The sequence below is a fragment of the Oncorhynchus mykiss genome, chromosome 5, assembly GCF_013265735.2.
Source record: "Oncorhynchus mykiss isolate Arlee chromosome 5, USDA_OmykA_1.1, whole genome shotgun sequence".
Classification (NCBI taxonomy): Eukaryota; Metazoa; Chordata; class Actinopteri; order Salmoniformes; family Salmonidae; genus Oncorhynchus; species Oncorhynchus mykiss.
The window spans coordinates 19,072,391-19,099,640 of record NC_048569.1 but is presented as its reverse complement, the minus strand read 5'-3'; the positions used below and the strand labels follow the sequence as shown (position 1 = coordinate 19,099,640).

Sequence of the window (27,250 nt, the reverse complement as noted above, 5' to 3'; positions counted from 1 at the left end):
TGGCACCCCAATGGTGGAACCAGCTTCCACCTGAAGCTAGGACAGCGGAGTCCCTGCCCATCTTCTGAAACCCTACCTCTTCAAAGAGTATCTTAAGTACTTCCTGTACCAGCATTTGACCCCCCCCCCCCCCCCCCCCCCCCTTCTGGCTCTGATTTTGCTGATAGTTACTTTATTGAGGAGAAGTGTACTTACTATGTCTGTGATATGTGGTTGTCCCACCTGGCTATTTTAAGATGAATGCACTAACTGTATGTCGCTCTGGATAATAGTGTCTGCTAAATGACAAAAATTGAAATGTATTTATGTCTGCTGTCCCTCATTTTACCATCTAATAGTCAAATGATAGTGTGAAAGCAGGTGAGCTGATTCTACTCTTTTTTTTGACATTTTCTGGTGTTTTGTGATGGAAAACTAAGGGGGTCAAGCATAACACGCCAACCCTGATATCCATTGTGACAGGCTAGAGCTATTTTCAGTTAAATTACCCCTCCCTTTTGCACACAACAAGCTTCCTTTCCCGCTCTCACAATGGGATTAATGGTTGATTTAAAATGAAATCATCAAACTTGTTAACATCAAACCTGTTACTTTATTTGGCATGTTGTGTAGCCACTTACTAAATTATTTAACCTCTTGAGATGGGATTAAAAAATAATAATAATAATTATGAAGTTGAATATGTGCTCTTCATGACAGAATGTTCAAATTATGTGAAATCAAAATATTCTTTATTTTATACCAAGTTATTCTTCTCAACCAATTGGTGGAACGACACAGTTTCTATTTCAGTGAGTCCACAGCTCAAATTCTCTAATTTATTATTCAAATTATTAGAATAGCTTTTCATTTGGTGTATTGGAAAGTAATGTATCGGATATGAAAACAACATTTATCTTTAGAAGTCTTTTTGAACTATCTGTCTGTTCTTGTCCAACACGTTTTTGTCTCTCCCGCTTTAACGCCCCTTTTCATAGCGGATTGTTTGTTGTTAAAGAAAGGATTGCCCCGCGGGAGGCAAAAACTTCAGCACACCATGAGTGGGCGTTTCACTAAACTTTTTCTCCATTCCAAAGCCAATTGTAAGGCCTGTTCTGTAAATCGAGCCCTCTGATTTGCTTTCCTGTCCTGTCCGCAACGTGACTGACAGCCTGCTAGGGGACCTTTTTACCCTCTAAATTACTTCCCAGGGCTCCAGTGACGACTGAGAGAGGGGGCAACACTTCTGATCGGAGGCTCAGCAGCGCAGGGTAGCCTTTTCAGAGGGACGAGAAGAGGAGTGGAGAGGAAGAGTGCGCGAGAGAGGGTGTCCCATCCGTCACACTAGCTGGATGAATCCACACTCCAAAACGTATGGCTGCTTGAGAAAATAACGCTATTTTCCCCTTCTCTCTTTCTCTGGGACCTTTGGCTACAAGTTCTCTCCTAATCAGAAGTTGTCACAAGTATTTTTTCAGTTGCTCTTAAAAAGTTAACCCACTTTTGTCGTGGACGTCACTGGCGACCATGGATACACATATAAGATGGAAAGTAAAACGGAGGATAAAGGACTCGCAAATCACTTTAGCGATACTTCTACTTTGTGTCACATCACAAGCCAGTTCAGGTAAGATACCACATCCTCTATTGCAGTCTATTGCTGCTGCGCGCTATTTTGCCCGTTCTTAAGAAAGTGATATGTTCTCATGTGCAACAAGTCCGTATCATACATACCATTGTGCAACGTCAATTCTACGCCCCTCTTTTAAACCATGATTTAATTGTCTGGTTACTGGAATATGGTCCACATTCATATTGGTGTCATAAACTGAAATGACCGCAGGCCCAGTCAAGGCTTTTTAAAGAATGGCACTGGTGCTTGTTCGTATACTTTGTACTGTATTGCTCAGTGTGTTGATAAAGTCTATCGATTTGGTAAGAGCCCGCTGCATAGAGGACTTGCACCGCCAAAGATAACTATTTTTCCAGCAATTTTGCCAGGAACTCTTCAGATTACCTTCTCTGCCTCCAGCGATGGATTAGTGCATTCTGAAAGATGGGGTCCTCCTGCGCCATCTATAGTGCATCTTCTGATGCACATCATTTAGCATATATTATTAGAATCTTTAAGTCTTTAAGATGTATTGTGCTGTGCGCACATAGGCTACACATTGCTATGCTGGATGATAGGACTACTGTAAAGATATAGCGCTTACTTTTTATAGTGTTGAATTGATCAACCTGGAAACCAAGCTCACCTTTTATAGCCTATAGGAAAATAATTGGACCTTTCTTCCCTCTTGTCCATACATTGTAGACTATTTCTTCTTTAGCCATACTTCATTGAAATGTATTTTCATAGTCTAACTGAAAAAAACCTTTATGCAGCATTGTGGATATGATATAAAATATATAGTAATTTCTTGGGGGTTTCATATTTGGCAAGCTTTTGCGCTTTAGTTTGTATTTTAGACTTGATGACATCCATGAGCTTAATGTGCTCCATATTGACATATGAAACAGTTGACTTTAAAGTTCAAATGGGTATTTATTTAATGAGAAACCGAATGGAGCGCAGCTCTCGTGAGAGGGCGTGGCCGTCCGTCTGAAGTGGCAGCGTGGAGTCGACGCTTGGCATTTCATTGTGGGCAGGGATGCGTATGGACATACCACAAATGGTCAATAAAAGAGTGTAATGTCTCTGTGAAATCGTCTAAAATGTTATTTTTAAACTATCCCATAATCATTTGCCTTGCTATCCTCCAGCTGTCTGTTTTATCTCTATGATGAGAAAACAAGGTTAGTGATCACCTGTAACCAAAGCTTTTTTAAAGGCTGTGCCAAGGGGAAATGCTCAAACGCTGTGTTTTTGCAAACAGGCTCTTTTACTCTACTTTCCAACAACTTTATTTGAACTCAAATCACTTTTGGAAATGAATTGTGTGAGTTACATGTTGCTAGATGAAAGAAAGTGGTTCATGCTGTGGACAGGAGCTTCAGTGGGTGATGTGGGGGATTTGAGTCAGGCCTAGTGTCCTACATATATTATTAGCTCACTGGCCTGCATGGCATGGTAGGTGGCCTCAGCTTGAATGCTGGCTACTGTGGAGCTCTCAGCCGGTCAGAAATCCAGTCAGTCAGTCAGTCAGTCAGTTAAAAGCAGTGGAGGCTGCTGAGCGGAGGACAGCTCATAGTAATGGCTGGAATGGAGTCAATGGAATGGTATTAACCAATGGAAACCACATGTTTGATACCCTTTCATTGACTTATATTCCAGCCATTATTATGAGCTGTCCTTCCCTTAGCAGCCTCCACTCGCTAAAAGACTGTGAGATTAACATATGGCCTGGTCTGTTCCTTCCACATACCTCAATATGAGAGGTGGAGATCTGGACTGGATTAAATTCCCTTTGACTGTAATTTGGTAACACAATGGGATTTCCAATCAACCTAAATTGTATGGGCCTGCAAAGACGAGTCTGAGTCGTGTGCTAATGATTGAAACAATTACATATTCATGTGAATCCTGAATGCAGACGTTGATTGATTATTGACTATGGCCCTTTGGACTTCATGAAGTCGGGGCGGCAGGGTAGCCTAGTGGACTAGTAAGCGGAAGGTTGCAAGTTCAAACCCCCGAGCTGACAAGGTACAAATCTTTCGTTCTGCCCCTGAACAGGCAGTTAACCCACTGTTCCTAGGCTGTCATTGAAAATAAGAATTTGTTCTTAACTGACTTGCCTATTTAAATGAAGGTAAAATGAAGGCTTGGCTTTGAACTTCCTTCCCTATGGGAGAAATGGACACGTTTCCCTTGAAAAATTGGTATTCTGAACTCAATGCAACCTGGTAAAATAAAGGTAAAAAAATCCAGGGGGTGTGGTCTTGTAATTGCTCGTATGTGATTGACAGACCCTGTTCCCAGTCATGCCAGATGACGTGGAGAGTTGGACTGGAGTTTAACTAGGACTGAAGGGCGCGGGACAACTCACTATGATGCTGCTGCCTTCAATCAGCTCTTAAAGACCAACAGAAAACAACCAGAGACTTGTTAAATGATTGTCTGTGATGCTGCAACACTTCCTGAAACCAGGACGCATGCAAGAACGAGTGGAGTTTATGAATTGGTATTGGCTAGCAAGAGGTTTATTACATTGCTATTGTTGCCAATGTCAACCTAAGCAGTGTTACAACAATCAAATCATCAATCATGGAAATATTTATTTGACAGGAAATAAGCATAATATATATTTCTAGCTATATTATCAAAAATAACTTTCAACTGAAAAATACATAGCATTTCACCAAGTTAGGTAACCTGGTCAACAGTTTAGGATACAGTGCCTTCGGAAAGTATTCAGACCCCTTGACTTTTTCCAAATTTTGTTACGTTACAGCCTTTTTATAAAATGGATTAAAAAACATTGTTTCCCTCATCGATCTATATACAATACCCCATAATGACAAAAGAAAAATGGATTTTTAGACATATTTGCTCATTTAAATATTTTTTAAATTTTTTATAGCACATTTACATAAGTATTCAGACCTTTAACTCAGTAATTTGTTGAAGCACCTTTGGCAGCGATTACAGCATAGAGTCTTCTTGGGTATGACGCTACAAGCTTGGCACATCTATATTGTAGATGTGCCAAGCTGCAGATCAAGATCTGTTAGGTTGGATGGGGAGCGTTGCTGCACAGCTATTTTCAGGTCTATCCAGAGATTTTCGATCGGGTTCAAGTCCGGGCTCAGGCTGCGCCACAAAAAATATTCAGAGACATGTCCTAAAGCCACTTCTGCGTTGTCTTGGTTGTGTGCTTAGGGTCATTGTCCTGTTGGAAGGTGAATCTTTGCCCCAGTCTGAGGTCCTGAGCACTCTGGAGCAGGTTTTCATCAAGGATCCCTCTGTACTTTGCTCCGTTCATCTTTTCCTCGACAAGTCTCCCAGTCCCTGCCGCTGAAAAACAGCCCCACAGCATGACGCTGCCACCACCATGCTTCACCGTAGGGATGGTACCTGGTTTCCTCCAGACGTAACGGTTGGCTTTCAGGCCAAAGAGTTCAATCTTGGTTTCATCAGACCATAGAATCTTGTCTCTCATGGTCTGAGAATCTTTAGGTGCCTGTTGGCAAACTTCAAGTGGGCTGTCATGTGCCTTTTACTGAGGAGTGGCTTCTGTCTGGCCACTCTACCATATAAAAAAAAACATATATATATATATATATATATATATATTTCTCCTTTATTTAACCAGGTAAGCTATTTGAAAACAAGTTCTCATTTATAACTGTGACCTGGCCAAGATAAAGCAAAGCAGTGCGACAGAAACAACAACGCGGAGTTACGCATGGAATAAACAAGCATACAGTCAATAACACAATAGAAAAAATGAAAGTCTATATACAGTGTGTGCAAATGGCGTGAGGAGGTAAGGCAATAAATAGGCCATAGTAGCAAAGTAATTACAATTTAGCAGAGTAACACTGGAGTGATAGATGAGCAGATGATGATGAGCAGATGATAGTGTGTAAGTAGTGATACTGGTGTGCAAAAGAGCAGCAAAGTAAATAAAAACAATATGGGGATGAGGTAGGTAGATTGGGTGGGCTATTTACAGATGGACTATGTACAGCTGCAGCGATCGGTTAGCTGCTCAGAGAGCTGATGTTTAAAGTTAGTGAGGGGAATGTAAGGCTCCAGCTTCAGCAATTTTTGCAATTCGTTCCAGTCACTGGCAGCAGAGAACTGGAAGGAAAGGCGGTCAAAAGAGGTGTTGGCTTTGGGGATGACCAGTGAGATACACGTGCTGGAGCGCATGCTACAGGTGGGTGTTGTTATCGTGACCAGTGAGCTAAGATAAGGCGGAGCTTTACCTAGCATAGACTTATAGATGACCTGGAGCCAGTGGGTCTGGCGACGAATATGTAGGGAGGCCAGCCGACTAGAGCATACAGGTCGCAGTGGTGGGTGGTATAAGGCGCTTTGGTAACAAAACGGATGGCACTGTGATAGACTACATCCAATTTGCTGAGTACAGTATTGGAAGCTATTTTGTAGATGACATCGCCGAAGTCGAGGATCGGTAGGATAGTCAGTTTTACTAGGGTAAGTTTGTCAGCATGAGTGAAGGAGGCTTTGTTGCGAAATAGAAAGCTGATTATAGATTTGATTTTGGATTGGAGAGGTTTGATATGAGTCTGGAAGGAGAGTTAACAATCTAGCCAGACACTTATTTGTAGTTGTCCGCGTATTCTAGGTCAGAACCATCCAGAGTAGTGTTGCTAGTCGGGCGGGCGGGTGCGGGCAGCGAATGGTTGAAAAGCATGCATTTTGTTTTACTAGCGTTTAAGAGACGTTGGAGGCCACGGAAGGAGTGTTGTATGGCATTGAAGCTCGTTTGTAGGTTTGTTAACACAGTGTCCAAAGAAGGGCCAGATGTATACAGAATGGTGTCGTCTTCATAGAGGTGGATCAGGGCATCACCCGCAGCAAGAGCGACATCGTTGATATATACAGAGAAGAGAGTCGGCCCGAGAATTGAATCCTGTGGTCCCCCCAATAGAGACTGCCAGAGGTCCTGGACAACAGGGCCTCCGATTTGACACACTGAACTTTGTCTGCGAAGTAATTGGTGAACCAGGCGAGGCAGTCATTTGAGAAACCAAGGCTATTGACTCTGCCGATAAGAATATGGTGATTGACAGTCGAAAGCCTTGGCCAGGTCGATGAAGACGGCTGCACAGTTCTGTCTTTTATCGATGGCGGTTATGATATTGTTTAGTACCTTGAGCGTGGCTGAGGTACACCCATGACCAGCTCGGAAACCAGATTGCACAGTGGAGAAGATATGGTGGGAATCGAAATGGTCAGTGATCTGTTTATTAACTTGGCTTTCAAAGACTTTAGAAAGGCAGGGCAGGATGGATATAGGTCTATAACAGTTTGGGTCTAGAGTGTCATAAAATCCTGATTGGTGGAGTGCTGCAGAGATGGTTGTCCTTCTGGAAGATTCTCCCAACTCCACAGAGGAACTCTGGAGCTCTGCCAGAGTGACCATCGGGTTCTTGGCCACCTCCCTGACCAAGGCTCTTCTCCCCCGATTGCTCAGTTTGGCCGGGCGGCCAGCTCTAGGAAGAGTCTTGGTGTTTCCAAACTTGATGATGGAGGCCACTGTGTTCTTGGGGACCTTCAATGCTGCAGACATTTTTTTGGTACCCTTCCCCAGATCTGTACCTTGACACAATCCTGTTCCGGAGGTCTACGGATAATTCCTTTGACCTCATGACTTGGTTTTTGCTCTGACATTCACTGTCAACTGTAGGACCTTATATAGACAGGTGTGTGCCTTTCCAAATCATGTCCAATTATTTGAGTTTACCACAGGTGGACTCCAAGTTGTAGAAACATCTCAAGGATGATCAATGGAAACAGGATGCACCTGAGCTCAATTTTGAGACTCATAGCAAAGGGTCTGAATTCTTCAATAGATAAGGTATTTCTGTTTTTAATTTTTTTTATACATTTGCAAACATTTTAAAATGTAATCCAGTTCATTTTATCCAAACATCTATTTAGACTTTCTTTTAGAAAAAGGCTGTAAGAAAGCAAGGGGTCTGAATACATTCCTAATGCACTGTATATTGGAAAACAGTCAGCTTTGATTTACAGCTTGTGAAAGATGTGTCCCATCAGGGCAGCCAGACTGTATGATTAACCGGTAATTAAAAGGAATGAGGCCAGGTTCTCCAGAGTTCAGCAGTAAAGGACTTATTATCCTGATCCAAACCAGATGACCCTCTCCAGCCCCATTCTCAGGACTGTGAATGATGTCAGAAGCACCAGGTAGAACCCTTTTTTGGTTCCAGGTAGAAGCCTTTTGGGTTAGAAACCTCTGTAGAACGATTTCTACATGGAAACAAAAAATGGTTCTACCTGCAACCAAAAATGGTTCTTCAAAGGGTTCTCCTATGGGTACTTTAAGGTTCTAGATAACACCTTTTTTTCTTAGTGTGTATAGACTTCCGTAGCACCTCTGATTCTGATCAGTCATAGCCCTGTTTAGCCCTGTTTCAGATCCCTTTGTGCTGTCTTGCCAACTCATGGCCTTAGGAGTTGGCAAAACAGCACAAACATATTTGGGACCAGGCTAAACTTCACCTACAGTACCAATCAGAAGTTTGGACACACCTACTCATTCAAGGGGTTTCTTAATTTTTACAATTTTCTACAGACATTAAAATGATGAAATAACACATATGGAATCATGTAGTAACCAAAAAAGCGTTAAACAAATCAAAATATATTTGATATTTTAGATCCTTCACAGTAGCCACCCTTTGCCTTGATGACAGCTTTGCACACTCTTGGCATTCTCTCAACCAGGTTCACCTGGAATGCTTTTCTAACAGCCTTGAATGAGTTCCCACATATGCTGAGCACTTGTTGGCGGCTTTTCCTCCACTCTGCAGTCCAACTCATTCCAAACCATCTCAATTGGGTTGAGGTCGGGTGATTGTGGAGGCCAGGTCATCTGATGCAGCACTCCGCTCTCCTTATTGGTCAAATAGCCCTTACACATTCCGGAGGTGTGTTGGGTCATTGTCCTGTTGAAAAACAAATTATAGTCTCACTAAGCGTAAACCAGATGGGATGGCGTATCGCTGCAGAATTCTGTGGTAGCCATGCTGGTTAAGTGTGCCTTGAATTCTAAATAAATCCCTGTCAGTGTCACCAGCAAATCACCCCACACCATCACACCTCTTCTTCCATGCTTCACCGTGGGAACCACACATGCAGAGATATTAATTACATTTTGGATGGTGTATCAATACAGATAATTAATATGGGGTGTGTTGTTTCATGTGGTTATTGTTTAGTAGCATTTACTGTTATTGGCTTCTCTTTTGTTGACAAATATTTGTCTCTATATAAATATATTTACATACATGTCTTGTTCTCCATTCCCTTTCCAAATTAGATTCTACATATATTTTTTTACACAAGTCTCAACTCATTACAATTAAATGTTATTGTGTAGGGATTTGATACAACATTTCATTGTCCCAGAACTTTGAACAAACAGATGCCAAACCCCATAAAAGATGTCGGTAATGAAAAGGAGAGAACAAAACAGAACCGTTTTTACCCTCAAAACTGTCAAGATCGAAGTCTCAATGATGAAGTCATTTGAACTGTACTAGGATCAGATATATAATGACAAAAACATCTTCAAACCCAAGTGTAACCTCAGTTCAGTGTTTATTTATGACTTAGTTATCTTCTCTTGACAAAATTGAGAGTAGTACAGAGTGAAAGTCTGGTAATGACAGGAGACCAATAAGAGACAGGTTTCCTCTGTGTGATGGATGGGGTCAGAGGTTAAAGTTTGAGGATCATTACCTTCAGGTGACCAGCGCTGATGATTTACAGTTTCAGAGCCCTTGGGAAAGGAATGATCTTGCTGCTAACGTAAGATTTTTAGCAGTTAGATCATCATTCATCCATTGCCTACTAGTGAAAAAGATGATCTTTATGTTGTTTTTTTAAAACTCACCCCTGGTGTGTCACTGGCTGTTCAGGACAGGAGGGTCAGAGAACGAGAGAGAGGTGCATTGTGGGTACCTTGTCGAACTTGTGTGACATGATTTCCTGACACAAAAAAGTCTGGAATGCTTTGCTTTGGAACACCATGCCCATTCTTCATTCTGGCTTTGATGACATTTTCAAGAACTAAAAACAAAGATGACCAAATGTGATTTAATGGTTAAACATGGATGATAAATAACTGACTTTAATAAAACTGATATTTTGCCAAAGTGCAGATATCTGGGTCTATCTAGATCTCTCGCTTAATAATGCTTGTTTTAAAGAGCTTTATTCCCTGACCTCAATGAGGGCAGCTTTATTTAGCTTTCTTGTGAAAGTTGTTGTTGTATTAGCCATGTGGCTGCTTCTCAGAGGCTAGGCTTTGCTCCCAAAATGTTTCTTTTTGTGTGGGGAAAACAGATTAAAGAGAAGTGCACTGTTTCCACCAAGTCGCCCACCGGAATCAATGGGACCTTTTCTTAAAGCTTCAACATGTTTCTCCTGGTTTGTTATCATTCATTAAGAAAAGGTTTTTGAATGGTCTGTTTCAGTAGGAACATTCCCCTAGGCATGTCAAACTGCTTTATTAATCAAAAATACTTGAATAACATTCCTTGAATACCTGGGGAAAATGAAAACGTGGGTGGATTGGGGCCGAAGCCAATGACTACTCGATATGTAAACGTTGACTACAGTGCTTGTTGTTTTCAGCCTGAGAAGGACTATGGGTAATGGAGTCTTTGTGATTTTAAGATTCAAGGAGTTTTTCTAATGTTTGACATTTAGTTTTTATTTATTTGTTTTTTATATAAAATATGAGATTATAAGAAAGAAACACTTGTTGTTTCACTGTGTTCAACATCTGGATCCGATAAGCTCCATTGTGCCGTCTGGCGTCTGCTGATCCTAAAAAAATAGGGGGAAAAATGCGTTCCAGATGTTTTTATCCCCCTCCTGGTGGAACAAAGCACTATGAAATAAAGCACTGTTTCACTTTTCTAAAGAAAGAAATACCTCTAGTACCTCACTGGTTTTAGAGTTGAGGCTTTTCGCTGGAAAAATTGCTGCGTCCCATTCGGTGAGTTTTGGTGAGATGTTTTAGAGATGGTGTAAGTTTCATAGCAGCCAGGTTTGGAGCCATGCAAAGCAGCCTGTGTCATTGAAATTTTATTGTTGTGTAAAGGTAGACTTTACAATGGGGGTCAAAGGTCAAGCACAGCTGGGCCACAGCGGTTTTCCATCCTCTTGGCCCACTGTCAGAACAGTTCCTCTATAAAAGTTTCCATGATAGATTGGATGCACCTTTTTATCATATTAGCCCTAATGTCATTCATGTGTGTTATGGAAGAAGAGGGCAAGGTTGTTACTGACTGATGTAACTGATGCAAAATGTTTATGGTCTCCAAACCTGGTGTTGCATTGGAAACCTCTGGAACTGTCCTGTTCTGGCTGCAACATGGTGAGACACAGACACAGGTACCATACTGGTGGCATTTCAGCATTGCAATCAAGTAATAAAAACCCAAATTGAAGAAAGTTCAGTTCAGAGTGCAATCCCCAAACTCAACCCCATCATTATTAGTAATTGTTTGTCCCTTTTGAGCGAATGCAGTTTCTGCTCCAGTTTTTCAATGGCCATATTCTTATCGCTCAATATTGGAAATCCTTTGAGCCATTTTACTCAATCAGATAAGTGGTGGTTCTTTGGTGTGAAAAAACCTTTTTTTGAGTGTGTGTGTGCTTGTGTGTGTGTCTATCGTCGTGGTGCAGGGAAAGGAATCTGAGTTTGCTGGACTGTGGAGAGAAGCAGTGACCCTGCAATCTCATGATCCACTTCAGACTGTGAATGCAGCCATTATGGTGTGGAACTAAACTGTCTGTGCCGTTGAACGGTTCATGGTTTAGTTTATGGCCCCTAACCTCCAACCAGCTCCATCCAACGCCTGATCAACAGACAAGACTGACACTCTTCTTTTTATATCTGTGCAGATGACAGAATGGAATGGCTGATTAAAGATCATTCCAGGTCAGAATTTTGACTCTGACTGTCAGATTGAAGGAGTCCTTTGTATGCCACTCATGTCATAAATATGTTTGTGTCGTGTTAGGGACAGGGAAACACTGTTCTCTCAAGAGTTCATAAGGAGACTGCTCCAAAGGACCATGGGGCATCTTATTGTCCGTCTTCCCACAGATGCTGTAGAGCCAGGTTTTCCAGGACAGTGATTTGACGGAGACTATGTTCAGGCTTGGACATGATCCTCTATTGAAAAGGTGAATATAGGGTATTATCTTGATTTCATAGTGAAAAGTTGAGTCCTTTCAGATAATTAAGTCAAGAAGCTGTGGGTTTAATTCCCAAAGCCCCAGTAATGGTTGTAGGGATTTGAGTATTTTCAATAGTGGGTCTTTCAACAGATGTGGTACCATGCCAGTCGTTGACATTTTAGTCATTTAGCAGACACTGTTATCTAGAGCAACTTACAGGATCAATTGTATATTTTTCACCTAGTCAGCTTGGGGATTTGAGTAAGCAACCTTTTGGTTACTGGCTCACTGCTGTTAACCACTAGGCTACCTCCCACCCTTTTGTTGCAGTTGGTAGAGTGGTGTCAGGGCCTATGCCTGTTTTCACTCATCATCTGTGCTGTATACACTGTAAGTCCATAAGTGGTATAGGCCTACTTCTCACTGTAGCTCTTTTCCAGCCAAAATCATTGGGTATTCACTATTCAGCTCTCCAGGATAGCAGTACTGTTCTCTATTAAGGGGTATTATAATGATTGAGCATGGAAAGCAATGCTATGAGTCATCCTTTCCAACCCCAATCCCCATCCCCAGTCAGCCCTAGCCTCAATCCTAGCCACAGCCTGGGAAGCAGAACTACTGAATGAAGCATTTTAGGGGGAAATCGCACAATTATCTTTCCTGGTAGCTAACCCCACTGCAGAAACCTCACTGCTTCAGTTGGAGCCATTCTATTTTTCTTTATTAGGTGAGAAAATGTGTGTGTGTGTGGGGGGGGGAGTGTGATGATGGTTGGAAAGACTATGAAAGAGAGACACAGACAGACAGACAGACAGACAGACAGACAGACAGACAGACAGACAGACAACATCTGCTCACTCAGCATCACTACAGTTAGTTTGCTCAGACCTAGGGCAGGACAACAACCACAGAGGGAATTACGCCTGCTTACAGAGCTGCTATAGATGGAACAAAATGAGGTTGAACAATACAGAATGGTACATTTACAGTGTGGGAATCTTTTGAATGAGGTGAAAGGGGAGTCTGTGTGCTCCTTCATCCCCTGGCAGGTGGGCTCTATGTCTCCTCCTATAATGTCAGTGGTAGTATCAGGCCAGGGCAGGACAACCAATCCCCCACCCACTCAAAACTAGGACAGGAATTGGTTGCCATGGAGACATTGGAAGCAAGTTCCAAAGATTTTTCACAGGAGGTTGGATCTCCTGGCAAGTTTCGTCTGTGTACAAGTCTGACTGCATGGTGTTTGACTGGTCATTAGAGCCCATTGCAACATGGTTGGAACAGAAGGCCATTTTTTACTGAGCAACACAAGTTGATTTATAACATCAATATAGTTTCTTTCCTCAAAAAGAATAAACCCTAAGCAAGAGGGTTTTCTAAATCATATCCCCTAACCAAGAACATATCATGTTTATCAAATCACTGGATTGAATCACAATGATTCATGTGTTTTTGCTTCCAGAAAATATTGTAGCTAATAATAAGATATAGTTTTTCATGTTTCTAAAGCAATGGCTTGAAGTTTATTTTCATGAGTAATTTGTTTGTTATCATTTTGGTTGTCATGTTGAATTTGGATTGAGGCATACAATACTTTGCATAAGTAGGCCTCAAAGCCTGTATGAAAGTATTTCTCTGTGGCTGAGCGACAACTTTTCTGGCAAAGCTTTCTGGGTCATTGAGTTAACTGATGATGCCATGGAATTATAGTTTGTGTCTGTGAATGAAGGGATGCATTCTACTTTCAACTCATTCCTGCATTTGAAAGAAAACAGCTCAGGTTCGATTCTCATCATTTTCACAAAAGTCCAAGCAATTCGCATAATTGGTTCAAAGTGGGTCATTCTAGCAACAGCCAGACAGCTGAGATCCAAAAGTCCGATAGCAATTGGAAAGTACTGTCTGTTCTGGTGCGTGTGTGTGTGTGTGTGTGTGTGTGTGTGTGTGTGTGTGTGTGTGTGTGTGTGTGTGTGTGTGCGTGTGTGTGTGTTAGGCCTTTATTAGTGTTATTCTGTTATAGGGTTGTAGCATTTTGGAGATTTTGCTTATTTTCTCTTTGCTCTGTTCATCTTGTTCATGTCTGATCAAAGAGCTGGTGGGGGAGATGGATTGTTCTGGAATGCGAGTGCTGTCTTGTTTTGTCGTTAGTCGTCCAGCAGTCAGCCCCCAGCCCTCAGAACGAGATCAGCAGCAAGAGAAACAGAGGATGCAAGGGAGCCCAAGGAGCGGAGGGAGGAGGAAGGATTGAGAGACAAAGAAAGTGAAAGAGAGACAGATAAAGAGGGAGAGGGAGATAAGTGGACAGAGAGAGAGAGAGAGACAATGTGAGAAACAGAGAGAGAAAAGACAGAGCCAGATTCAAGAGGTGAGAGGGCAGAGTGAGAGAGGGCACAGTGAGAGAGGGCAGAGTGAACGAGGGCAGAGTGAGAGAGCATGGAGGAGTGGAGGAATGCAGTTGAGTGAGGACAGAAAGAGAAGACAAGACAAGGGATTGACAAGTACAGCCAGACTTGCTAAGAGGGAGCCACATAATAGCTGCAGAAGGAGAGAGAGAGAGAGAGAGGAGAGAAAGAATGCCTGTGTGTCTCGAGAGTGCCATTTCTCTGCAGTCAGTCTCGCTGTAAACTGAGTGTTTAAGAGTGAGCAGCAGCAACCTGCTTGAGTCAGTTTTTCCATCTTAGTCTGCTGCTGTGGAGGGGAGAGAGGGAGGGAAGACGGGAGGGAGGATGGTAGATACTGATTTATTTCTCTCTGGTCTGAGACCGCTCATCGTTCGCTGTGGAGACAATGAAGCAAGCCACCTGGTATTCTCCCTGCTAAAGCAATAACACCAGGGCTAAAGCCCTGACAGAGTAGACTGAGGAGACCAGGGCTAAAGCCCTGACAGAGTAGACTGAGAAGACCAGGGCTAAAGCCCTGACAGATTAGACTGAGGAGACCAGGGCTAAAGCCCTGACAGAGTAGACTGAGGAGACCAGGGCTAAAGCCCTGACAGAGTAGACTGAGAAGACCAGGGCTAAAGCCCTGACAGAGTAGACTGAGGAGACCAGGGCTAAAGCCCTGACAGAGTAGACTGAGGAGACCAGGGCTAAAGCCCTGACAGAGTAGACTGAAGAGACCAGGGCTAAAGCCCTGACAGAGTAGACTGAGGAGACCAGGGCTAAGGCCCTGACAGAGTAGACTGAGGAGACCAGGGCTAAAGCCCTGACAGAGTAGACTGAAGAGACCAGGGCTAAAGCCCTGACAGAGTAGACTGAGAAGACCAGGGCTAAAGCCCTGACAGAGTAGACTGAGGAGACCAGGGCTAAAAGTCCTGACAGAGTAGACTGAGAAGCACAAGCCAGCACTCACACACACACACACACACACACACACGTGGTGAACGAGTACACACATGCAGGCAGATGCGCATGCACGCTCACAAACATTAGTCTAGCTGGAGCTACTCCTGGCTTAGTGAGAGTGTGTCTACCTGTTTGTCGTTAGATGAGTGTGTCTACCTGTTTGTCGTTAGATGAGTGTGTCTACCTGTTTGTCGTTAGATGAGTGTGTCTACCTGTTTGTCGTTAGATGAGTGTGTCTACCTGTTTGTCGTTAGATGAGTGTGTCTACCTGTTTGTCGTTAGATGAGTGTGTCTACCTGTTTGACGTTAGATGAGTGTGTCTACCTGTTTGTCGTTAGATGAGTGTGTCTACCTGTTTGTCGTTAGATGAGTGTGTCTACCTGTTTGACGTTAGATGAGTGTGTCTACCTGTTTGTCGTTAGATGAGTGTGTCTACCTGTTTGTCGTTAGATGAGTGTGTCTACCTGTTTGACGTTAGATGAGTGTGAAATGATAAAGCTGCTGTTTTTTACACTGTTACACTAGCAGAACTTGGCAAGGCTGTGCTCTCAAACTCCCTAAAGACCATCGCTTGGAAAAGCGGGAAAAAAAGCTGCAATATTACCGTTTGTCCCTCTTGAGCCACTATAGCAATAATATAACCAGAAACACTCCCTCAAAATATATACATCAACAAATCAGTCATCGGGTTTTTGCAGAGGTCTTAGTCGTGAAAATTTGACATCTAGCTAAGATGTTTTGCGCAGTATTTCTCAAGTGGAAAAATGTGCATGAAAAGGAAAAGTCTCTCGTTGAATGCCAACCAACACTTCATGTTCCCGCTCCTACTAGGAGTAGGACCAATCACAGACGAAGGGGCAGGACTTCCTCTACCAAACCTGGTGTGCACGAACAGCAGAAAAAAAAACTCTCCAAGACCAAAACATCACAAAATTGTTGTAATGATATATGCACAAACTGTTATGACTGGAAAGCATACGGTAAGCTTAAAACAGCGCGCTGAACAATCTGCAGATGAGCACTAGATCCACATTCAGTGTCATGTGTGCGAGCCTTACCTGTATGTGAATAAGAGTGTGTTTTTGTCTCGGTGTGAGCACACAGTTTTGTGTGTGTGTGTGTGTGTAACTGACTGAATTCCATGTGTTCTTTGTCTTGTCTGGTGTTTCCTGTTATTCAGAGTGCGATTGCAAGCTAGCTGAAGTTATTCTCCAGGAACTCTGTCTGTCTGACTGTGTGTGTCGTCTTGTGACTGGCACGCTCACAACGGCCTGGTCAAGACCAGTGAAATGAAAGCTATGGAAACAACTGAGCCAATCTCTCTCCTCTCTGAAAGAGAGAGGGAGAGAGAGAAAGAGAGAGAGGGAGAAACAGACAGAGAGGGAGGTAGGGAGGCAGGGAGGAAGGGGTAGCACTTTTTCGGAACAGGGATCGTTTCAGTTGTAAGCAAATGGTCAGTAAATCAGGCAGACTGCTGCGATGCAAAATGGGTTTATTATTGCTGACATTAGTGTGTGTGTGTGTGTGTGTGTGCGTGCATGCGGGTGTGTTGTGAGTGTGTGTGTCTATGTAGTGGGGTGTAATGTAGTGTACGTAATGACCGTAGGCTAATCTTAGAGGCGAGTCATATGATTACAAAACCAACACCCTCAGGTCAACGCTGATGGCTACCTGTCAGTTTGGAGGGTGACTGAGGGCATGTGTGTGTATTTGCACATATGTGTGTTTTTGCATGTCTGTGTGTGTGTGTGTGTGTGTGTGTGTCTGTATTTTGATCTAAGGGGTTAATTGAACATTAGCCAAAATATCACAGCCCTTTCCCTTATAATGCTCAGATTTGACATCTACTGTACACGTCACTTCTGGCATCCATCCAAGTTGGGATAAGAGTTAAAAGACCCCACACCCTCCCTCCCCCCATCTGGGATGCTGCACTGTAGGAGGGGGAAGTTCTGCTTCCCACTCTGCCCTGGTTGTTTTCGCTGCCCTGTACTCTTGGCGACGGGCTGACAGACAGTCGGACAGACAGGCGGGTGGACAGAGGGTCGGCCACAGAGACAGACTCCACGCTGCTGCTAATTGCTTTTTGTCCTCAGCGCCAGGTCAAGCATGTGCCTTAGTGCCAGGAGAACACAACCAGCCTGGCCTCAGCCTACAGGAGGAGGGAGGGGAGAAACACTGGTTACATCCCAAATGGCACCCTATTGCCTTTTTAGTGCACTACTTTTGACCAGGATTTATAGGGCTCTGGTCAAAAGTAGTGCATTATGTAGGGAATAGGGTGCCATTTGGGATTCAGACAGTGCAAGAGGGAAGAATGTTAATCCTGGTTCCTGCTCTGTAAAAAGCTCCCCCTGCTTCACTGGGCCTGTTGCCTGCCCTGCCTGCCACCAGCAGGGAATGAGACGCGTCACACTGAATGGACAACAGTCACTGAATGGACTTTGGTGTGTGTGTATGGGGGGGTGGAGATATGTGTGTGTGTGTGTGTGTGTCGAGACTGCATGAGACGAGGGGGTCTGCGACTGTCTTGGCACCCAGCCCAAATCAGGATTCTAAACCTGGCACTGGAGCTACTGCTCAGAGAGAAAGACAACAACGTCTATTCCACGTTGGTTCAACGTCATAGCAACGTTGATTCAATCAGTGTATGCCCAGTGGGGGTGGGAGGGAGGGAGGGAGTGAAAGAAGGGTTGGCAACCACATCAAGTCATCCACGTTGCGAACGTTCTCCAGGAACAGTGTGAAGACATGTAAAGCTTTTTAATCTCATGTTAATACATTTTCACTTACAATATATTTTATGAGTTCATTATCCTTTACAGTGCTGCTACAGTACCTCCCAAAGCCAGCCTGTCTGGCAAAACAGATCTATAAAAAAAAGCCAACATTGAAGGTCTCTTCACACACACTACTTATACAGTACCATAAAGACTAACAGGAGAGTGTGAGTAGACAGACATTTAGCACCAATATCAGCCTGTTGGTCCTGAAGACAGAAAAAGGACAGGGGAGAGGTGGAGAAGGGAGAGGAGAGAGGAGAAATGGAGAGGGGAAGAGGGGAGAGCATAGCCACGGGAAGTAGGGGTTCTGAGGGCGTTGTAGCACTCCCTGAAAAATCTTACATAGTACTCTACTTTTCTCCAGGGCCCATAGGGCAGTTACATCCAGGTGTGTGTGGGTGACTTCAGGGTTGTAGTTATTATTCTGTGTCAGTTGCATCTTCTCCCTGCTGTTCTCTGTTTTAGGCTGCTCTATGTGCTGTGCTACTGTAGCTATGACCCTGTGGTCGGTTTCAATGTTGCAGAGCCATTCTGCACCCAAGGTTCTGTAGCTGTGTTGGCCCCAATATGTCATTAAGCACTGGCACAGAGAAGGATGTGTGCCTGTGATGAGGCTCTGCTCCACGGTGTGCCAAGAATGGGCGATGAGAGAGAGAGAGAAAGAGAGAGAGGGGAAGAGAGAGAGAGGGAGAGGGGAGAGGGGAAGAGAAAGGGGGGAGAGAATTTCATTTGATTATTAAATATTGAAGAATGAGAACTGTATAGAATGCTTTTGCTGTATAGTAAATGTCCCAGTAGCAGTCAGTCTCACACAGACAGCACCTCTCTCAGTCTTCTCTGGGAGTTCTGAGGTGTGGTCTGCCTGTGTTTACCCAGGGAATAGCTCTGGCTCTAGCTTCAGTCAGGGTTCATCCTGTTCCTAAGTTGTAGTTCCCCCAAAGGGAGCTGCCATGCTAATTAGACAAACACTTCATCTTAGTAAGGTGGGATTGAGAGCCATACCTGTGGGCTAGGATGTGGTTAACTGCCACCTCAGGAGGGTCGGAGGGAGGTGAGTGAAGTGTGACTGGGGTTTGGAGGTGTGTGTTTTTACCAAACTTGAGTTATTGCTACTGCTGTTGAATTGGGCTAAACACACATCTACACACAGAAACATGCGTGAACATATACAGGACAGCTTATAGAAAAAACTTGCCATAAAGGCTAAGCTTAAGGGTGTTTACTATCTGTACAGAGGGGAGATGTTACAGTATGTCACCCCCCTTCCCTCTCCATCCTGTCCAGTAAGAAGCTTATTGCCACTCTCCCTGTCCATGCCCCCTGGGTGACCTACTGCTGCAAGCTGAGGGGTTAGTTTAGGGTGCAGTAGGGATAGGGGGTAGGACACCCCCCCCCCCCCCCCCCCCCTGTTTACCACCTTGTACTGATGAGAATACCTTGAACACAGTAGACAAACAACAGATTTTCCTATCTGCCAAGAAGGAGAATAAAGTGAGAAAAGACCAGATGAGATCTGTGAAAGGAGTGGATGGATGGGTAGAGGTAGAGGAAAAGACCAGATGAGATCTGTGAAAGGAGTGGATGGATGGGTAGAGGTAGAGGAAAAGACCAGATGAGATCTGTGAAAGGAGTGGATGGATGGGTAGAGGTAGAGGAAAAGACCAGATGAGATCTGTGAAAGGAGTGGATGGATGGATAGAGGTAGAGGAAAAGACCAGATGAGATCTGTGAAAGGAGTGGATGGATGGGTAGAGGTAGAGGAAAAGACCAGATGAGATCTGTGAAAGGAGTGGATGGATGGGTAGAGGTAGAGGAAAAGACCGGATGAGATCTGTGAAAGGAGTGGATGGATGGGTAGAGGTAGAGGAAAAGACCAGATGAGATCTGTGAAAGGAGTGGATGGATGGGTAGAGGTAGAGGAAAAGACCAGATGAGATCTGTGAAAGGAGTGGATGGATGGATAGAGGTAGAGGAAAAGACCAGATGAGATCTGTGAAAGGAGTGGATGGATGGGTAGAGGTAGAGGAAAAGACCAGATGAGATCTGTGAAAGGAGTGGATGGATGGGTAGAGGTAGAGGAAAAGACCAGATGAGATCTGTGAAAGGAGTGGATGGATGGATAGAGGTAGAGGAAAAGACCGGATGAGATCTGTGAAAGGATGGATGGATGGGTAGAGGTAGAGGAAAAGACCGGATGAGATCTGTGAAAGGAGTGGATGGATGGGTAGAGGTAGAGGAAAAGACCAGATGAGATCTGTGAAAGGAGTGGATGGATGGGTAGAGGTAGAGGAAAAGACCGGATGAGATCTGTGAAAGGAGTGGATGGATGGATAGAGGTAAAGACCAGATGAGATCTGTGAAAGGAGTGGATGGATGGGTAGAGGTAGAGGAAAAGACCAGATGAGATCTGTGAAAGGAGTGGATGGATGGGTAGAGGTAGAGGAAAAGACCGGATGAGATCTGTGAAAGGAGTGGATGGATGGGTAGAGGTAGAGGAAAAGACCAGATGAGATCTGTGAAAGGAGTGGATGGATGGGTAGAGGTAGAGGAAAAGACCAGATGAGATCTGTGAAAGGAGTGGATGGATGGGTAGAGGTAGAGGAAAAGACCAGATGAGATCTGTGAAAGGAGTGGATGGATGGGTAGAGGTAGAGGAAAAGACCAGATGAGATCTGTGAAAGGAGTGGATGGATGGGTAGAGGTAGAGGAAAAGGGAGACTATGGTGGAAGGGCAAGAGAGAGGGTATCCTGATGACAACGGTTTCCTCACCAAAAGCTGCTGATCTTTATAGGGAATAGGGTGTCATTTCCGATTTAGATGATGTATTATTGAATTGCTTATAATATAATATAATAATAATATAATAATAATATAATATAATCATAATTATAATAAGAATAATAACAAATAATATATGCCATTTAGCAGATCAAACCCACAGTGCTACTACTGAGGTAGTCCTATGGCTAGTTGGTCTCTCCAATGAAGCCTTTCACACTGTTTTCTAACATACAGTGGGGCAAAAAAGTATTTAGTCAGCCACCAATTGTGCAAGTTCTCCCACTTAAAAAGATGAGAGAAGCCTGTAATTTCCATCATAGGTACACTTCAACTATGACAGACAAAATGAGAAAACAAATCCAGAAAATCACATTGTAGGATTTTTTATGAATTTATTTGCAAATTATTGTGGAAAATAAGTGTCATCTGTTGTGGCTGTTTGCTAAGTATAGAGCTGTTAGCTAACTTTAGCTGTTAGCTAATTGCAGCTAATTTGCCAGTCTCTAATGTTAGCTTGTACTAGCTGTTTGCTCATTGTAGTTATTGTGGTAGAGTAGACGTCTTTACATTTGAGTGAAGTGAAAGCCAACAACCCTTTCATCCCGAGCCTACCTAGCTAAGCCCAAATAAACAGACACGTGCTTCTCAGTCAACGGGGTCAGATATAACATCGGAAATTTTTTATTGACATACTAGCGTCCTCTCTCCTCTCCAAACCCATTGGGGAGGGACCTCTGGCTTTTTCCTCCAATGGATTTTAAAAAGGAGGTGAGGAACGCAACGAATATGTAATTGAGATTGGCTTCTGGAACTGCAGAGTGGAGTTGGACAGGACTTTTATTACGTATATAGGTTATTTATGGATGGGGTATCTTGTAATTAGCAACTATAGACACCCCTATGAAGTTGTAGTCGCTAGAATGGAGGATATGGCTGGTCGCTAGAATAGAGGATATGGCTGGTCGCTAGAATAGAGGATATGGCTGGTCGCTAGAATAGAGGATATGGCTGGTCGCTAGAATAGAGGATATGTCTGGTCGCTAGAATAGAGGATATGGCTGGTCGCTAGGATGGAGGATATGTCTGGTCGCTAGAATAGAGGATATGGCTGGTCGCTAGAATGGAGGATATGTCTGGTCGCTAGAATAGAGGATATGGCTGGTCGCTAGGATGGAGGATATGGCTGGTCGCTAGAATAGAGGATATGGCTGGTTGCTAGGATGGAGGATATGGCTGGTCGCTAGAATAGCAATCTGAGACATACGACATTCACCAGCCACTAATTACTTTAAAATACTTGCATAACGTTGGCTAGATTAACCTATAGCGATCATACTGTAACTCAGTGAGTATTAATGTTATCTGCCACGTTCCTCCTACCACAAGGCCCTAAGTGATTTGATGTAATCTGCCACGTTCTTCCTACCACAAGGCCCTAAGTGATTTGATGTAGTCTGCCACGTTCTTCCTACCACAAGGCCCTAAGTGATTTGATGTAGTCTGCCACATTCTTCCTACCACAAGGCCCTAAGTGATTTGATGTAATCTGCCACGTTCTTCCTACCACAAGGCCCTAAGTGATTTGATGTAGTCTGCCACGTTCTTCCTACCACAAGGTCCTAAGTGATTTGATGTAGTCTGCCACGTTCTTCCTACCACAAGGTCCTAAGTGATTTGATGTAGTCTGCCACGTTCTTCCTACCACAAGGCCCTAAGTGATTTGATGTAGTCTGCCACGTTCTTCCTACCACAAGGTCCTAAGTGATTTGATGTAGTCTGCCACGTTCTTCCTACCACAAGGTCCTAAGTGATTTGATGTAGTCTGCCACGTTCCTCCTACCACAAGGTCCTAAGTGATTTGATGTAGTCTGCCACGTTCTTCCTACCACAAGGCCCTAAGTGATTTGATGTAATCTGCCACGTTCTTCCTACCACAAGGCCCTAAGTGATTTGATGTAGTCTGCCACGTTCTTCCTACCACAAGGCCCTAAGTGATTTGATGTAGTCTGCCACGTTCTTCCTACCACAAGGTCCTAAGTGATTTGATGTAGTCTGCCACGTTCTTCCTACCACAAGGTCCTAAGTGATTTGATGTAGTCTGCCACGTTCTTCCTACCACAAGGCCCTAAGTGATTTGATGTAGTCTGCCACGTTCTTCCTACCACAAGGCCCTAAGTGATTTGATGTAGTCTGCCACGTTCTTCCTACCACAAGGTCCTAAGTGATTTGATGTAGTCTGCCACGTTCTTCCTACCACAAGGTCCTAAGTGATTTGATGTAGTCTGCCACGTTCTTCCTACCACAAGGCCCTAAGTGATTTGATGTAGTCTGCCACGTTCTTCCTACCACAAGGCCCTAAGTGATTTGATGTTGTAAGGGATTTCCTCCTCTTCTTCTGAAGAGGAGAGGCGAACAGGATCAGAGGACCAATATGCGGCGTGGTAAGTGTCCATGGTTCTTTTAATAAGAAATAGTACACATGAACAACTGAATACAAAAACAATAAACGTGGAATGAACGAAACCCAAAACAGTACCGTGTGGTGAAAAACACAGACACTGAAACAAACACCCACAAACACACAGTGAAACCCAGGCTACCTAAGTATGATTCTCAATCAGAGACAACTAATGACACCTGCCTCTGATTGAGAACCATACTAGGCCGAAACATAGTAATCCCCAAATCATAGAAAAACAAACATAGACTGCCCACCCCAACTCACGCCCTGACCATACTAAATAATGACAAAACAACGGAAATAAAGGTCAGAACGTGACAGATGTAATAGGCCCTAAGTGATTTGATGTAATCTGCCACGTTCTTCCTACCACAAGGCCCTAAGTGATATGATGTAATCTGCCACGTTCTTCCTACCACAAGGCCCTAAGTGATTTGATGTAATCTGCCACGTTCTTCCTACCACAAGGCCCTAAGTGATTTGATGTAGTCTGCCACGTTCCTCCTACACAAGATCCTAAGCTAAGCCTGTTGTTACTATGAGACCTCAGTGGGTTTGGGTGTTTTCAGACTGTAATTTTAGTTCCCATCAGTTAGACTTGAGGGTTGACTTCATAGACAGAGGTCACTGTGTTCAGCCACTGTATAATCAGGAGAGAGAGAGAGAGGCCCTGAATATATTGATCCAGGTGGGGGTTACATTAGATTGAAGGAGGAAAGCCTAGGAGTGTGTATTTGTCTTTTTCTATGTATTAAAGAACTTCATACTCTTTGCTTCATGTTTTATGCATGTACAGTATGTTTGTGTGTGCGTGCATGAGCCGTGTGTAAAATATGTGAATGAATGTGTGTGTCCACACACCTGTGTGTGCATGTCTTGACGTGGTGCCCTGTGGCTGGGGCCTCATGGTCCTAACAGTCAGTCAATGTTCTTCTTCTGTGGTGGCTGCGGTGTGGTTTCATTCCTCTCTACCTCCACCATCCCATGGGCCTTGCGGCTGGGTTTCCCAGGAGACCAACAGACTCTGGGCTGTTCACAATATATACCATTTAGCAGATGCTTTTATCCAAAGCAACTTACAGTCATGCGTGGGTGGCTCTGGGAATCAAACCCACAATCCTGACGTTGCCAGCACCACACTCTACCAACTGAGCCATACAGGACCTGTTGTCAGGTTGAGGATTAACATTGTGGTGGTATGGGACTGACTGGGAGCAGGATGGGAATGCCAGGCAGCTTTCCCAATGGCACTAGAGAAAGGAGAGTCAGCAGGTTTATTCATATACTGAGGATCCTATTGTTGTAGATACAGTCTGTCCTCTGGGGACTCATGTGGACAGGATTACAGAGGTATTGTCAATAAAGAGAAAGATGACTCCTCTCCTCTCCTCTTACCTGCAATAATAATCACTATTTGTTTTACAGTTTTCCTTCAGTTTAGTTTAGTGTTGATTTAAGTTTGTTTCACTTGATTTTGACAGTGGGAACTGTCCAACCCTAGTAGAGATCTATAGGACAAGCTATCTAAATTCAGTCAGTCAATCTGGCCAGTGAAAGTCATTCTCTAGCTGCTGGGTAGATTGTATCACTCACTCCATTATGAGCTGATGATGAGAGACAAATCAGTGACTTTGTTTAGGCCATGCAACTACTTCAAGAGGCTCTGACATTCTGTGGTATGTTGTTCTTGCAGGGATTCCTCATTCTCATACTGAAATGTCTTAGAGAGAGGGTGGGCAGGGAGGGGTAGGGGGTAGGTGATGGGTGGGCGTTGGTGGAAATTACTGCACCTTCCCCCACATATGACAAAGTCATCTGGTGCGTCTGTCAAATATGTCCCCCCTAGCATTGGGATAATGTGTTGGGTTCAGCTGCTGCTCACATTTGGATGGAAAGACAATTATGTAGTTAGATAATAAGAGTCTTCCGATTGAAGACAGGAAGAGAAGAGAGGGCCAGCTCATAGAGAAAGCAAGGGAAGGCGCCGGATAATGAGGGAGGGAGAGAAAGAGAGACAGAAAAAGACAGGAAAAAAAGAGAGAGGAGTTGGCGAATGAATCTCTACATAGTTCACATTCTTTCATCTGACTCCAAGCCCATGTATTTTCCTCTTAATGGTCTACACACACCCATATGAGAGAGTTCACTCCCCCCCTCTCTCTGTTGATATGACCTACCCAAGTGGGAGCACGAGTGTTGTTAGGTGTGTTTACATCCAGTATATCTGCGGGTCTGGGAACATAGCGAGCTGTGTGTGTGAGCTGTTTGATTTGGGTGAGATATCTGTTCAGAATCAGAGACTGATTGACTGAGTACACTACACAGCGTGGAATATAGATAATCAAAATCACATTTTCAAATCTTTCTGTAGCTAGCTGACAGTGTTGCAATGCGTACTGCCTGATATCAACAGCAGTAAAGTGGAAGTTATGATGGATGGTGATCCATGGTCATGTGAATCTGTAGTGGATTTGGATCTGTTATTTTGTTTAGCTGTTGAATGGTTTATTTGAATTGATCTGCGCTGCATGTGAGAGACTGTAATGACCTCCAGATGGATGAAGTAATGGGGCAGTGGGAATAGTGCCCGCACTCCCTCCCTCACTCCCTCACTCCCTCCCATCCTCCCTCCATCCCTCCACCCGTTTCTCTCCAGATGGATGGAGCTATTGAAAGCTCCTCCCTGAACAGCCTCAATAAATGTGTGTGATCCTGGCTGACCTGACACCTGATCCTTCCTGCTTTACCTGTGTGTGTGTGTGTGTTTAAAGAGTGCCTTTCTCAGTCCAACTGGAGTGGTTCAACAGAACACAAGAATGCAAAAACAGGGTGCCAGAGAATGTGTGCTTTTGTCTTTGTTTTTGTTCTTAAAACCATGCCATAAACTGCTCCAGCTGTTGTTTTCCAACATTCAAACCCCCTCCCTTTTGTATTGGCCTCCCTCTACGCCCCAGTTAGACCCTGTCCCTATGTTGTCTCTACATGGTCCATCCCTTCTTCTGTCTCCAGACCCGTAGTGTGTGGCTGTGCTCAGAGCAGTACTGGGGCTATACTATATGCTCTGGGCAGTATCCTTGAGGCAGAGACCATTGTAGCATCTGGCTGCAGACACATCTGTTTGTTTGTGGCTCATTAGGTCATTGGGGTTGTTTTGGCCAGCAGGCGTGCAGTCAGAGGTCAAACCACAACGTCAGACCTTGTTCTGACCCGACCGTACTGCTCCTGCGCCTGCGGTGCTCTGGAGGAAACACAAAGGCCCAGCCTGAGAGTGTGCTAATTGTATGTTTGTGGGAAGGAAGAGGAAGGCAGGTATAGTGGAGAAAGAAAGGGATGGAGGAGTGGACTTAGTTCATGGCAGTAGTTCATCATAGCATCCAACTTCCTCATAACCCCCTAATGGTTAGGATCTGAAATGTGGGCACATTAATCTGATCCTAGATCTCTAGTTAGAGTGTAGGGCACACTCTCACAGTTTAGATTTGTTCTATAACTGTACCCCCTTCTCATCAGTGAAAAGGATGGAGAGAATAGGGGTGAGAGGGGAATGGATAGATAGAGGGGGTCTGGAGGGCACCTATTGTACTGGAAGAAGGTCCCAACTAATGGCTAGTGCACATGTGTCAAACTCATTCCACAGGGGGGCCAGGTGTCTGCGGGTTTTCGCTTCTCCCTTGTACTTGATTGATAAGGTCACTAATTATTAAGGAACTCCCCTCACCTGGTTGTCTAAGATTTGATTGAAAAGAAAAAACAAAAACCAGCAGACATAATGAGTTTGACACCCCTGGGCCAGTGAAAGGAGGATCTGTTTTTTCTGTCTACAGCCTGAGTAATTGGGTTACTTGAAATGGATACTGACTGTCTCCCCTGATTGTGAAAGATGTGTGAGTCTGAATTTTAAATGAGTGTGTTTGATATGAGTCGAACCTAAAATATTTATCTTCTCCCTTTCTCTCCGTAGTGGAGCCAGCGGACCTCTTGAAGATTTTAGATTTTCCCAGTTTACCTGAAGGCGTTACGAAAACCACAGGTTTCTGTGCGCAT

General features: G+C 43.9%; 1 protein-coding gene across 5 annotated transcripts in view; it reads left to right on the top strand.

The window, feature by feature from the left end:
- Positions 1-1,170: 1,170 nt before the first annotated feature.
- Positions 1,171-27,250, top strand: part of LOC110522815 (collagen alpha-1(XI) chain-like) — a 135,960-nt gene continuing 109,880 nt past the window's right edge. For all 5 annotated transcript variants that reach the window (XM_036977004.1, XM_036977003.1, XM_036977002.1 and 2 more), the window contains exons 1-2: positions 1,171-1,606; positions 27,168-27,250. The exon at positions 27,168-27,250 is cut by the window's right edge and continues 85 nt beyond it. In XM_036977004.1, coding sequence (XP_036832899.1) covers positions 1,507-1,606; positions 27,168-27,250 — 183 coding nt within the window. In that variant the 5' untranslated portion in view covers positions 1,171-1,506. The remainder of the gene's footprint in view (positions 1,607-27,167) is intronic.